Raw genomic sequence first — 16,259 nt, forward strand, 5'->3', positions numbered from 1 at the left:
CAAAGCTCAATTACAATTTTAGAATATCACTTGATAGAGTTTATATTTATTTCAAATCTGAATTTGAATCATTGAAAATGATGCTCAAAGCTCCAGAAGTATTTTTATAGAAGTACTGCCTCAGCAAAATATATTATACATTATGAACCACTTTAGTAAATATGATAAATACTAATTTCAAAAACAACACTGCATATGCATGCATCTAAAACACAACACACCTCCCAACTTGACCCATGGGTGAATAAAAACCCAGCGCGACCGCGATATCCATCGCATCGCATAACGACCGTGTGCATCTCCTCGTGACCAGCCCTCGACACACGCGAGAAAAACATTAAGTGCGAGAAGATATCAATACATAAGGTCAACAAAACCAAAGATTTTGCCATACTGATTGCTTCCAACAAAATTTACACTGGACTGCGCTCAAAACTCTTAGCATATATTTTTAAATCTATTTCGGTTGTCAAAAGATCACACTTCTGTCATATTGGTATGCCCTATGTTTGTACTAATTAATCATAATGAAGATTGAAAGCTTAGAAAGTAACTTTTAGAAATACAGTCTGGATGACCCTAGTCTTAAAGGAGAAAAAGTCAATAAATAAATAAAAAAATCCTTTTCCGGATTCCTTTTTGTGACTTCAAAAAAAGGTTAGCTGTGCGCTTTTTTCAGAAAACCGACACATCACCGTCCAACGGCCACTACTACATATTGCACATGCTATCTATGGTCAGTATATTCTCCAAACATTACTACGTATTAAACAGAACATACATATATACTCAACTAGGTCTCAGATTCATGCACATGACACCAGATCCAAAAATAATTTAGAAACTGAGCACTGTAGGCTCGTAAAGACCTACTATAATTCTGACAACCTGGGCATAAAATTTTTAAAAAGGCTTCCATTTAATGTAGTCTTTCAAAATTGATAGGTTTAAGTCTATTACAAGTTTATATCTCTGAAATAATCCATTGTATCCCATTCTAGAATATTTTTACTTAAACTTTACGAATATAGTGATGTGATTTCATATTTTTAAATGTGTGTGTAAATGATGAATTGTTTTCCTTTATTTTTTCTGACGACATTCTCATGTATTATTTAACATGGCATGAATGAATAAAGACATTATTATTATTACTACTACTACTGCTCCTGCTCCGGCCGCGTCTGAAGAGCATTCGCCCGCGGGCCGCGACCTTTCCAATGCAACCCACCACGCGAGCCGCACGGCGCTACTGGCGCCCACTCCTCCTCCCTCATCCAACGACGACCCCAATATAGCCCCTCCCCCAATCCATCCACTCTCTCCCTGCACGTAACCCTTTTTTTCATTCACTTTAGCCTCCGAATGGGGGGACGAGGAATGGGGGACATAAACTTGAGCAACAACGCTCCCCACCGGTTGCCTAATTAGCCATATTTCCTCCGAATTAGAGAATATACCAGCATATTTGGCGGCCGCGGGCCAGGTTTCTCGCGAGTGACGCGGCTCGTGAAAGAACTCGCGGTCAACACCACCGCGTTTCGTCTCCGCAATTCGACCAAAAGTCAAAAAAAGTTGCCATTGCTAAACGCGGAAGGGCTTTCTCTCTCTCTCTGTGATGGTTATTGTTTTTTTTTCTCCGTCCTGACTGGCATATTTCACGATTTATTGGCTTAAAATATTCCTAAGTTTCGCATCCGGACGCGTGTCATGGCCATGTGAAATTTTCGAGGGAAGAAGAGTCCATATTGTATTTCAAGCTCACGTTGCTCGCATCCCCACGTTCTATTATAGCCTCATGGAAGGTCATGACCATAATTTGCCAGGAATGCACTCCGCGTCTATTCGTTTTCCAAGGGTGAAAAATGCCCCCACGTCAAATGATAAGATCCTCGTAAACAAGAGTAAAGTTGGCTAGTGTGACGGACTGATTATGACGTACATAAAATTATACCGTTGTACCGAGACATTCAAGGTTGTACCGACACATTTCATTGAACCTGATGACACACCTTTGGCCGTTCACACGTTTGTCATTGATTCGATGCGGAAACAGAACACCCATTTTTTTTATATTTTCTTTCGGATATCAACGTGTCCTTAACAACGGTCGCATACGCTCCTGAAATGTTTATTTCCATGACATGGTGGCCTTGGTCACCTGAGAGGAAATGAGTGTGTGCTCTTCAAAAGAAAATATGAGGAAGTGTATGGTTCCAAAATGGGCTAAAATACCACTTGAAAGAGGTCAAGGCAGGACTAAAAAAATGCAACAGGGAATTTGCAAGATAACAACATACCCCCTTGATTTTTTCCCAGGCCAGGATTTCATTTATTAGATCAAGAATGTTTGTGAAAACTATTTCATTTTTGAAGAGCAAGGCCGCAGCGAGAAGGTATGGTCATGGGGTTCAATACCCCCACGAATGTATTCGAAAGATGTGGTCTTAGGTGCACCCTCTCAAAATGAACCCCCCCCTCTGAAATGCATCCCTCTCCAAATGAATCCCTCCTTCTACCTCAATTTTTCTCTGCCTATGACCTTACTACAGAGCATTACGATGAAAAACATCAGCTTCAACATATCTCACCCCTTACCTCAGTTCCTTACCCCTAGGTGCCCACTAACCTACTAATCCTGCATACCATCCTACGGCCTTCTCAGGAAGTGAAGGGAATTCACTGATTTCGTAAGAAATTACCACCTCCCAAACCATTAAGGACACTATATATCAGCAGGAGAGACTCACATGATGTGCATAAACAGCCCTGTCATGAGGACAAGCTGGCTGAATATAAGCACTAAGAGACAGGGGTCATTTACGGATACTGCTGTGTTAGTGGCAAGATAATGGGAAAAACGGTCATTGCCAAGTCCTTGTTAATGAATATTGTTGCAGTTTTGCAAAACATCCATGAGGATTCTTATGACCATCTAACATTGGTCAGGGTCAAGGATAATCCGGTCAGTGCACTCCTGCAGTAACTGTCATTGTTGGAATCTTGATGAAATCCAGGCAACGCCATTGTTTCAGGCTGGTTCAAAAATTTTCTGAGGCGCCAGCTTCAAGAAGCCGGGAGATGACAAGGCTTTCTGCCATACCAAAATTCCTTATTCAATGTCAAAGATTTGTCTATTGCAATATCAAAATTTCATCACAAAAAAGTGTATGGAGCAACAGCAGGAATCTCTGAAAGCCATTGGTCTGGGTAGGAAACAGCTCAATTAATCATGGGGATATTTGAAATTTGTGCTCATTGAGAAAAGGCTACTAAAGGCCTTCAGAATGTTATGTAGATTAGCAGTACCACAACACTCTCTATCTTACCAATATCCATCTTTTATGAGTTGTTTTTTCTGTCCCGATGTTGCGGAAATGCATGGATGCAAACTAATTTTCTGAAGCATGATCTCGCCAAGGATTCTTTTGAGCTAGTTTTACTTCTGCAAGAACCTCAGGGAAGCAGATGTAGAAAATTTTAGTTGATAAACATTTTTCGGAAGCTGGTATAAATTGGTTGCAGTTTACAAGGAACACTGCTATCCCAAGTATGTTAAAGCCTGTATTTTGAAAAAGAAGCCATTTGCAGAAAGTATCTCACACGAAAAGAATAGGTGTAAATGAAGCATGAGACACTTGATTTAATCCTTTCACGATAACAGTATATTAATGTTGATCAACAAATAAAGAATTCTAAAGTGGAGTGTGGAAAAAAATAAAAATCTTTATGTGTGTAGTGTGCCTGTATGGGCATATACAATTGAAGGGATGGAACCAAATCTGGCAGTGGAAGGCCACCATTGAGAAATTAAATCTGATGGCTAAGGGCCAATTGAACAAAATCATGAAAAATAATATGGTCAGAAAAGTACATACTATTTAACTGTAGACTGAGACACTACAGCACTTAAGGAGGCAAGTAGAATTAATAAGTAGAATTTGTTCTGATGCTAAATTTCAAAAATATTAATTTAAAAAAGTTTGTATAATGGTAAAATATTTTCAAAGTATCAATGCGAGCTGATTGAATACAAAATTTATCCATGAAATATTTTCAATTTGGCTTTAAAAACTTGACATTAAACAAGGAGCATCAAAAGCAAGGAGCAATCGTGTATTATCCACGAAATTGAGAACTAATTGGAACAGTAGTGATCAAGCCAAGATTAAAGAAATGGATCAATGGTAATTACGCTAATAATGAGAAATTTGACTGAGGAACTCATTCATGTAGAGATTAGGAGCTATGGCATCATATTCATAAGGATAGGTGAGATATCAGATATTTTTAATAAATTACCGATTGAAAATATTGTGTAACTGAATTTAAATTATTAACTTCTCTCATTAGGATGAAGAAAAAAAATCAAGGGCATCTGAGCTGCTACCGTGATTCAATTCATACAGAATGCAGCAATGGACTAATAAAGCTGAAACTGAGAGATTTCAAGGCTCAAATTCTATGATTATCTTCATTTACATCCCCTCATTCACATCTGTAAACTACTTATCCATGTTATGAATAAATGAGTATAATAGGTACATTGGTTCAAAATGTTGCAGTGGAGGAAAATGAAAATTCTGAAGCAGAGAATTTTTTAGAGGAATAAAGGCAGGATGAACACAAAATGATACTTGGAAAAAAAATTCCAATTGATTCATGGAAGGTAGTCATGTTAAATAAACCACAACCGTGCACCACTTAAATGGGAGCAAGAGTTTTAAGGAGAATATACTAGTCCAAGAAAGTACCTTGTAAATCACGATGCATTTCTTAATTCCCTTCCCTTCTCAATATCTTCCTTCCCACCAACTGGTCTCAAACATTTTGAAAACATTATCATCATAGTCTCATGCTTTCATCCATTTGTCAGTTGGATCATAGTCATGATACATTATCTCCATCCAACAATCTTTGAAGGATATTTTTCTCTTAAAAAAAACCCTACTTTCTAAAATTCCAACTCCAACTCTGGAATTTTCAAGGAAATGAATAAGTTTGAGTGGCACAGTTGAATTAAGGAATTGAAGTCCCTTCAATTTCTTAATTGTGAGAGAAGAGAGGAAGGAGCATCGCCACAGAGGCAAGCTTATCAACAGTGGAAGAGTAATATAGTTTTCCAAATTCATGAAGAATTACTTTTGCCAGTATGTAACTGTGAAATGAATTTATTTTGTAAATTCTTGACACGGCTGTTTGGAGCAAGCACATTTACACATCTTTTACCATGCTTCCCATCCATATATTTTCTTTTTAAAGTCAATTGCAACCAATCATCACATTTAATAACTCTGAGACTGCTTTGAAGAGATCAATTCTCCTTAGATCTCTACTCCCCTCTGAATGAACTACTTCAAATGCTCTCTATACAGTTTATGTCAAAAAAGTAGAGTGGTATAAAAAGTAACACTCGATGCATAGAATGGGCACAGGCAATGGGCAATGCACTCAAAACATGGATGAACTAAAGAAAACTTTGATATTTATTTTTCCAATAGAGGTATTGGGTACACTTTTGACCTAACACAATGCTCAATGACAATTTTAGAATATAACTTGATAGAGTTTATATTTATTTCAAATCTGAATTTGAATCACAGAAAATGATGCTCAAAGCTCCAGAAGTATTTTTCTAGAAGTACTGCCTCTGTAAAATATATTACACATCTTGAACCACTCTAGTAAATATGATAAATACTACATTTAAAAACAACACTGCACATGCATGCATGTAAAATATAACAAATACAATTCATGGATAAAAGTTAAACAATTCAAATTCACATGAGTTTCTTGCTGCCAATGTTTGCTTACTCAAATATATTATGGCAAGGCCATTTTTGAAGACATTAGTCTAACCACCTCATTATATGTTCAAGTCCAAAACTGAACAGCATTTAACACATTAGGGAACATGATTAGCGATGTAGAGGATGACGAAATATCACTTTTATCAGCACACATTCACTAATCATAAGTGGAAAAACAGCAAAATGGCTTTAAATATGACATTAATCAAGAAATATGAGATAATGGCATGACTTCAAGAGCAATTTGTCTTCATCTGATACGAGCACAGGTACCCCATAGCATTGAAGCAGCATTATCTGTACATCATAAAGTTTATGGATTGTTGACAGAAAAACCATGTCTTTGAGCTGAGATTGATTTTGTGCAAAATCCCATATTTCTTTATTAATACCACACAATTCCTCAGTTATCTGAACTGGCTTATAATTTCAGGATGATTTGCTATTTAATAATGCATTTGCGAAGCCAATTTTGAAACACTATTTCAAATGGATAACGCTAATGAAGGTCAAATTGTAAACTGTAAAAGGTCTTTAAATTACAGCACGTACTGAAAATTGTAAATGAGATGACATAACAATGTGAATGTTCTTGATTCAAGGAATGGTAGGTAAATCTGAAGGACGGGTTGAAAAATGCATGAATTGGTTCTGCATTTTTTTCAACTAAAAAAAAAACAATAATAGAAGCTCTACCTGAATTTATAGTTTGAGGAAAGATCAATCTAATTGACACAGTCACAATACAATTCCCAGGGGAAAAAGACAAAAATCAATTCAAGGAACACGCACAGATAAAATACACATTATGTAAAACGTTTATAAGATCAGAAAGTTATCTCTTGCCCAAACAATAACTGGATAGCAGGAGGACAGTTAACCAAAGCAGATTCAAAAAAGAGATAATAAGAGGGACACCAGCAATTGGGATGTACATACTGTTAGGCATTTGAATTCTTTTTCACCCCTGATGGGGAACAAAAGAAAACCAAGGAAAAAAAAAATTTTCCCATCCCTCAAGATTTTCTCCTCTTGAAAAATTTTCCTCCTAAGTGATCTCATCCATAGCCCAGACTTCAACGACACAATCTCCACTATTGTTCATAAAAAGTTGGAAAGCCCATTAACATTTCACCACTCAGGCACACTTCACAAACATTTCCGTATCCATTCACCATTTCTACCATAAACATCAATGTCTTCGTCCAAGGCTTCATCAGCCACTCAATAGTCATAATGCACTTTTTATGTTATGTAGTCACAGCCCTGAGGTAAAAAAAATGTCAGCTCCAGACTAAAACATGTACCTACCTACATATTCACACTCTATACATATATGTATATATATATTTCTGCTTTTCATTTAAATATTTATATTTAGATATATATACACACATATGCCTAAATACACATATGTTCTGGCACCATCTGGACGGCTAGGCATGGAAAAAGGTATAGGGAGAAAGTAAGAGCCTAGGTAATTCACACTAGAGGTCGTATAAAGCTTCTTCAAAATAAAACATTGAATCATCGATAGTAATTTGTGCGCTGATCCTCTTAGCACAAGAAAATGAGGTGGAGGGCTGGTGTTGATCCTTGCCATCCAAGCAAAAGAGCTTGCCACCAAGCTCTTCACTCTTGGTCCAGCCCTGAATTCCAAACATTCCCTCCCACGCTAATTCCTAGAAATCACTTCGTTAGACAGGAGGCGGTGAAGGGAAAACATTGGAGGAAATTCTGGCAGTATAGTATGCACTTCGCATCCTAAAGACCCCGGCACTCATCAATTGATGCAGTCACCAAGGGAAATATATGCTGCCGACCGCACATCCATGGCACCCAAGATGAAGAGTTATCTCCCTTTCAAATACTTCCATGTAAACAGGCCAGCCTGGTTTTCAATAACGTATCTCAGCTATATATATTTAAAAAGGATTAATTTAGAATAGCTAGTGACTGGTGAAAAAAGAATTTGTAAAAAAAACACTCAAAATATGTTTGGGACACTACGAGAAAATTCCAATCTCAGGCCAGCCTAACAAATCCCTAACTTTAGAAATACTTCTAAGTACAGTTCATTTCTTATCTGCCATAATTTCCTATTTCATCTGGCATTTTGAAAGTTGAGTCCATGGCGTGCAATGATGACAAATAGCACTTCCTCACTGGCAATGTTTACTCCTTCTCAGGCTCACTGTTTTCTTTTCCCCCTCGAAGCCTGAGGTAGTCACCATTCACATAGTAGCTGCTGACGTGCTTTGGCGCTGCAATATAGCCGTTGGTATTACCATTGGCAACACCATTGGAAACAGTTTTTGAAGGAACATCTCCATTTTTGACGGTTTCGTGTGTTCCATTGATGGCAGGAGTGTTTTTGACACCATTAATCTGCAAATATAAAAAAATGAAATAGAAAAAAAATGTAAGCAGTTGTTATCAGGTTTTCTAGCTCCAAAATATTCATTACATTAAACTTGTAATGCCAAGAGTGATAGTGGTTAGCTTATTATGTGAGACGGGGGACAAAAACAGAGTTGATCTGCATCTGAGAAAGAGACTGTCTTAGATGAGTAACAGTGGAAAATTTTGCTTCTCCACCTGGATTTAGGTAAAGCAAAACCCACCAATAAACTATTTCCTCACTGACTGATTCCATACACAACCTAATAATCAGCTGCTATAAATCAAAATAAAATGATGCTAGTTTAAAGTATACCGGGACTAGCCACAGTGATAACTTTTACGGGAGTCACCCGCAATGCACAATCGTGCAAAAGATCCACAGAGAAAAAATCATTCGCCTTGACCGGGATTCGAACCCGGATTTCCGGTCGAGTGCTTTAGCCAGTTAAGCTCAACAGGGAAGAATGACGCCTCAGTAGCTTAACTGGCTAAAGCACTCGACCGGAAATCGGGGGATCTGGGTTCGAATCCCGGTCAAGGCAAATGATTTTTTCTCTGTGGATCTTTCGCATAAAATGATGCTTACTGAAGATGTGATACTTCACAAGTGTGGTGTTTTGAACTTATTAATTTAACTGTGTGTGATTTTGTATTACAGACAAAAATATAAAATTCCTTGATTGATTATTAGAAAGTAAAAGAACTGTGCAGTTTTACCATTGAAGACCTACATGAAATGTCTGCATAGAGCACATCCCAAAGACATAAAAACTAAATTTGAAGAAAAATCAACAGTTAACAATTCCTTCCCTCTCAAAATGTTCAAAAGGGATATAAAATAGATACACTGAAAAAAGTAGATAGTGAGTATCCTCCAATTGCATGGATTTCTTTAGCATTTTTAACCAGGACATTTGTTTCACAATTGCCCGCACACTGATTACCGTATTTCTCTTTGCTTCCAGACAAATGAAATTGATACGACTTTAGGGCTCGCCTCTGAAGAGGAGGAATTGTGTAGGCCTAGAAGCCTCATTCATTAACAAAATTATTGCCCAGATGAAAACTATAAAGAAATATATCTAATTAATATACATATCCCAGATCCGCCGCAAGTACGGAATGTCAGCCACCCAAAAATACCAGGACAGTATCCTGTGATAGAAGGATACGCAGATGTAATACTGTATCACTATTCCAAAAAGAAGAGTCCACTGGGGATCCAACGTGAGTCAACCAAGTATAGCCTCAGTAAGTGTTTACAAGAGTTAAGTCTGTGAATTCAACAGATTGGACACCAGAACTATTTACAGTATGTTGAGCAATATGGTGAAAAATAATTAAGGTTTATAAATAATTCTGCTAGGAAAATTCTGGGCTGGAAAGTGAACAATGAAAATAATACAGACTGACATCACAGGGGACATAGTAATTACAAATTTGATTGAAATTTAAATCAATAGTAGTCCCATTAGCTTATTTTATGTCTCATAAATGCCCATTGGTGCATTGATGTGGTTATATTTCATGTATTTTAAGTAAACTTAACTCTATTTATAAAAGGTTTTGTGCTCTATTTATCTGAGTCTAGCAGGTGCCCTTCAATGAGAGATAAAACAATAAGGATACTGAAGGTTGTTAGTTATAAGTGGTAACCCTTCAGCATCTTAAATACATACCATTTTCTTCTTAGGAGGAGGCGATTCTGCTCGCTTATGCCTGTATGCCTGCTTGTAGAAATCAGAGAAGAGGAAGAAGAACATGACCGCATGCATTCCAATCCACCAGACGAAAGCACGAGGATAATTGCAGTCAACGAAGAGCAACTGGAAGGCGTGAACCATGATGGCGATGAACTGAACCTAAATGTGTAAATCAAAGAAAATATTGAAGGGATTTCCACAGGGATAACAACTCTGTAATCCATTGACGCACATATGTCAATGTACTTTTACACACAAATTTATTTTTCACAAAGAAAGCAAAATATAGTAAAGACCAGTTTCATTACTAGGGTATTATCTGATAGGATGACGCCTTAGTAAGGTGAACCAAATGCAGTATTTTGGTTCCTTGGATAAAAATTAATTAATGTGGCCAAGTACAATATGGTGTGCCCCAATGGATTATCATCTCCTACAAAAAGCTGCCAGCGAGTTGATCAAATATGACCAACTCAGCACTTGCAACTTTCAGGTAATATAATGTGGTGGGAACGTGGAGGTAGGCTCCACCAAAATGAAAAACATGGCCTCAATTCAAGAACAATTGAAAGGCACAGCTGTACTCACTGTTGCGCATGCTAAAGCCTTGATGCAGGCATCATCAGCAGCAAAATGCAAACAAGCCATGAGAAGACAGGTGAGTATAAAAGAATTTAAGTTAATACCAATTTAATAATTGAGACCATTGTTGGCAAAAAATCTTTTATCTGGATGTACAAATGAGCTGAACATGTAGGGTCAGTGAAGCTTCAGTAAAATCAATCCTACTATAACTACACAACCAATCAACTACCCCAATGTTAATGCCTCCACCTTTTCAACCATCAGAATAAAATATGCAAAAGTTTTACCTAAATTTTGGCACAAACTCTGAAAAAAATTGTAACTTTACATACAAAAGTCATAATTTTCAGGCTTACAATATTAAACACATGTGATGACTTTACAACACATCTTTAACATCAGAAGGATTGCTCTTGCACCTGATCACATACAACCTTCGGACCATTTCCCTTGCATCATAAGAAATTGTCTACACATTTAAACAATCATAATATACAAAGGGGCCACTACAAAACTATCAAGAAATTAAACATAAAGTTTCTGAAATAATTCATGGGCACACACATATACTCCCAATTATAGCAAGGCAGAGACATGAGAAAACAAAATATGATTTCTTTTTTGAGAAAATTGTGTTTCCATCTTGAAAATGCTGAAAGTTCTCATGCTATTTTTCATATACTTTGTTATTAGTCTTGATATTGAACTAATAAGGTGAAGAAAAGAGTTCGTTTTTCATTATAGTGATGAGATGAATTGGACAAATAATGTACGAGTTCGCTAGGCAACAAAATGGCTATGAAATTAGTCACCACCATAGCTACTTTTTTAAGTAAAGGCAGTGTATTTTAAGAGAAAAGCAGATGTAACTAAGAATTTTCACTGGCACTATTGATGGTATTTTCATGGGTATATAAATGAGTACACTATCTTTAACAAGGATCCCAGGAGAGGATAATTTTCAGCTATAAGTATAATACATATATATGTACAGGAAATCCATGCAATATATCCCTGCAATTCTTAGGAAAGTAATAAATATGGATGCTATGGCAATCTCCAAGTACTTGAAAAATAATCTCTAGCACAAAAGAATTGTAATTTGAGATTTATCTTCAAAGTTGATAATTTCAAATGACAGTTAATAATCGTTTAAAATCATGGTTTCTACAAATAAAAGATGTTTTTTTATGTACACCCAAACAGGAATTGTTCCAAGCCAAATCCCAGCTATGGTCAAAAAGGTTTATATCAACACATGTAAATGGAATGCCAGGTATAGCCTACATAGATTTTTATGTGCAAAAGGATAAGAGTTGGCTACAGGCCATGAGGTGGTAGGAAAGTGATGTCAGTCAAAGTAATAACCCATGAATGGAGTTGCCCCTTGATACCCTTAGAGCATTGACCCTCTATGTACTTGGAAAGTGAGCTTGGTAGTCACTCACAATAAGAACATCAAGCAGGATGATTTAGACTTCAACACACTGTACTAACAGTTTTTTTCACCAGACATATTTGTAGCACAATCAAAAATTTTAAAATCAGAAATAACATACATATAACTTGAAAATTCTCTCATGAAATTCTAGCTTCGATAAAAATGGAATCTGGCACTCCTGTTAGATTAAATGTAATGCTGAATTGCCTAAAACTTAAGAAAGAAACAGCTAATCCGAGCAAACTTGGATAATCTATTCAATGAATCAATCAACCATGTATGTATTAGCTAGTTATGGCTCATCTTCCTTGCTAACACCTAGTGGAGCAAAAAGTATTGTATGTGATCCAGGGAAACAAAGTGAAACAAGCGACTGCCATAATATTTGTGAGCAATAATCCAAGGTAGAACAAAACAAGTTGATACAAAATACTTCGTGATACCTCTCGAATTACCACATTTGATAGTTTCAAATCAATGCCCCTGCATGCTGGCAACACATCACACAGTGTATGGGCAGTACAAGATTCGAAAGCCATAACTGAGTTATAATTAATTGGATTCAAGCTGAACCAACCTTAAAACAGGTCATCCAGGTTCACTGATATTATTTGTTTCTTTTCCTGAGAGGTCTGTGATAATTAATTTGATGAAAGGTAATTAATAATATAATTGCATTTTTTAAACTTGTATAAATAGGGTGACTAAAATGGGAATATGTAAAGTAAAAGAAATATATTTTTTCAATTCTTTCCCACTTTGAAAGAAACATTGCTAATTCAATATGTTACCAATGTCATACTCAAGGGGCACCTCTGTGTGATTCTAAGATTTAAGATGGAGTGGAGACCAAAGGCAACTGCAGTGCGTGATCGTATCTCTTGTATTGACAAGTGATTCAAGGTAGGGTCTAAAGACAGATGGATGTTACCAATAGTCCATAGAGAATGAAAAAAAACTAAATAACATGGGAGATCCTTTCCCTCTGCAAAACTGTGGCACAAAAGGGTTAATTTCCTAGAGTTCCTTTGTGGCTTCCCATGCAGTATTTACAAAAATTTGCATACTCAAAATTTTATGGAGAGATTTCCTGAGGGTTAGAATACTCTGCTAAGGACACAAGAGGAAAAAGATAGCTATCTACATGGAAAAATCAACAACAGTAAGAAAAAGAGAGAATTAAAATTTGACTTTTACAGCAATAATGACTAAATGCACCACCTTAAAGATATCACATTTTGATGAAGTGAATGGATAATGTTCTTGATTATTGTATTGGAAGCAAAGTTACATCAATATATTTTTCATTGCCACCCCAAATTTAGTACTAACTTGCGGGAAGAATTAAATAACTATGTACTGCCAAATGAAAAAAATTACCAATAATGTTCACAACTTCTCACTGTAGACTTTTGTAAGCTTGGAGGTAATGACTTGACCAGTTAATTCCTCGAGTCTCAAAATTTTTGTCACATGATCAAGACTCAAATACAAAATAAAACTAACTGCATAACATTTATATAATACAGATGAGAGGAGAGGAAACGTTAAAAGGGTCTTCATTTGAAATGGACTGAATTGATTCAAGATCAAAACTCTAACATACATATGTACATTTGTTAGTGAAATGTGCAAATTTTTAATTAATTGCTAATAACTGTTTAAATATATCTATAAACTGTAACTACTTGTCCAAGATTTGTAGATGCTTACATTTTCAGTTCTTCACGACATTAGTTAGCCAATTAAAGAATTATTTCTCATTCATCAGATAACCAGATCCATAGAAAATCCACATGCTTCAAAGAATAAACAGAAGGATGGCAAATTATGTGCATTCATTTGTATTTGTATCTTCAAAACAACATGCTTAATATGTGTAAATCAGCTGTGCATTCTGCAAAAACTTCCTCCTCATGTTAAAGTCAAATAAAATTCAAAACTTCCTCATTTCAGTTGTAAATAATTCTAGATAAATAATTCCACAATCATTCCCCATAAATTCAATTCCCCATGGATGAGATAAGGAAAAGGCTCATATAACGAGGGAGTCGAATTTTTTTCAGATCAGATAATATGTCCTTAGGTGCCAAATATGTAGAAGTCTTCTCAGTTGACAGGATGTTCCCTTAGAAAAGGTCGTGATATTCCCAGGTACGATCCATCTGAAAAGGTCTTACAGATTCAGGTAATCCCTGATAATCTGATGATTTAATGCCTGATAATTTCAAAGTATTTTGTAACCCCAAGTTAGGTTATATATGTTGATCCCTGTAAGGATACCACCTCATAAGGTATTTGAAACATGTATGATATACAGCAGTACTACAGCTAAAGTTATTCATTGCAAGACAATGCAAGAGTAAAGAAGAGAACAGAGCTACATCTAGTAGAATGGAAAGGATTTAATAACAGCATTTTGCCAATTTCTGCACACCATTTTATGCATAGTGGAGGGTAGCAAGGACTTTAAAATGACCAAATACATATTTCGAAAAGATACTTACTTCAGAAAGTATGTATATATAGAAAAATGCTGTTATAATCAACAGACCATTCAATTAAAGGAGGCAATTTCCACTTCACACGTAAGATATGAGATGAAAAATAAGAGCATGGGTAGGGGTCATTTTAAAAAGCTACCAGTCGATTCAACACATCCATTAATCACGGGCACAAAGAATTCGAAAATGACATGTGATAGTTATATCAGTAAATATGAAATCGTTCCACTAATGCAATTATCCAAATGAAATCTCTCCTGAGTATATCCGACTGTTAGCTTCAAGAAATATGCCCCTCAAAACTAATGAACAACCTTGACTACATTAATGAACTTCATCACAAGAAAAAAACATGAATTCATGACTAGAATTTAACTATTCTGGACTAGGATTTTCTTCAATAAGGTCATTATTTAAAAAGGATAATACACAATTAGTTTGAAAATGCTCATCTCATTATGCAATGATGAACAAACATGAGAAAAGCTTTGTGAAACACTCACCAGCCTTGTTACTGAGGCTAGCATAATTTTAAAATTTTAAGATTTTTCACTTTGAGTAGGTTTTGTTACTTTTTTATTTGACTTAATAAAATATAATAATTCCAAACATCTCTCAAAATAATCACTATCTACTGGAAAATGTTTCACAACCAAACAGATTATAACCACACAAGTGTGCCTAAGTACAGGTAAGTACATATAATGTAGTTCAAAATGGAAACAGATAAGACAACAAAAAAATATAAGAGGTAAGGAAGAAGTTTCTAAAAATTGCATCTGGAGTTTGGGTTTTCATGGAAGTGAGACTAAAACAACATAGTTGCCAAAATTGGAACTATCTTAAACAGTAAGCTACAGAAGAAAGATCAAAATAGAACTATAGAAATGAGGAAGTCCTTGGAAGAGCAGGAGAATACATTCTGGAAACCGTAGGAAAAGAACCATAGACTAGAACTTTATGAATAACATCATAGCATATAAAGATGCAGAGAAAATCAGCAAAGGATGCGGGGATGAATGAAATACATGACAAACGAAAGCCTTGGAAGAGATGTATAAAGAAGGCGATGGGAAGAAAAGATACCAAGAAGTGCGTATGTGTGAAGAGATGCACTGGTAGGAGAATTAAGTGAAGTATTGCATGAAAATAAAGTAAAAAAAGTGTCAATTTTTTATAATGGTAACAAAAACTAAAATAATTATTGAGAACCTCTGCTGGGTAAAATAATCTATGAGCTACGAATGCAAATAAAAATTTAATAAACATGCATGAAATTCAACAGATTTTTGTTGAGTATTTCAGCACGCTAGTTGGGCCATGATGATTGCAAAAATTTCAAGGTCTGAACCATTCCTTATCATTAGGTAAATACATTTTACCCATGTGACAAAGAACAATTTAGAACTGAAAATGCCAGTGATCATGAACCAACCTGACAAACAGAAAACCAGGGAAAATTTCAATTCAACATTAATTCACAGGGAAAGCATAAGGTCTTTCATTCCACACAACTAGTGTCTCATTGTATTACAATATAAGTAATTTCAAGATAAAATTGGTCAACTTCAGCGAAGGAGTTGAAATGTTCACATAAATAAATTAATAAATATCAAAGAATCAACATGTGCATCAATCCACTGATCTATACGACAAAAATTTTCATTGTGAAAAATCAGATTGTCACATTAATAAATATGAATCCCATTTTCAATTATTCAAATAGCAACAGACGCTAGAGGCACAAAAATTGATCTTAAGCCATCCCCAGGCTACTCATAAGCACCAATTTGATGTGATTTTGATTATG

The 16,259-nt window shown here is 35.8% G+C and overlaps 1 protein-coding gene across 5 annotated transcripts in view; it reads right to left on the minus strand.

Moving 5' to 3' along the window:
- Nucleotides 1-5,463: 5,463 nt before the first annotated feature.
- LOC124158895 (elongation of very long chain fatty acids protein AAEL008004-like) overlaps nucleotides 5,464-16,259 on the minus strand; it is a 126,767-nt gene continuing 115,971 nt past the window's right edge. For all 5 annotated transcript variants that reach the window (XM_046534340.1, XM_046534308.1, XM_046534332.1 and 2 more), the window contains 2 exons: nucleotides 9,896-10,078; nucleotides 5,464-8,201 (listed from right to left, as the gene is read on the minus strand). In XM_046534340.1, coding sequence (XP_046390296.1) covers nucleotides 7,989-8,201; nucleotides 9,896-10,078 — 396 coding nt within the window. In that variant the 3' untranslated portion in view covers nucleotides 5,464-7,988. The remainder of the gene's footprint in view (nucleotides 8,202-9,895; nucleotides 10,079-16,259) is intronic.

This window comes from Ischnura elegans, chromosome 1 (assembly GCF_921293095.1).
Source record: "Ischnura elegans chromosome 1, ioIscEleg1.1, whole genome shotgun sequence".
NCBI classification, from domain to species: Eukaryota; Metazoa; Arthropoda; class Insecta; order Odonata; family Coenagrionidae; genus Ischnura; species Ischnura elegans.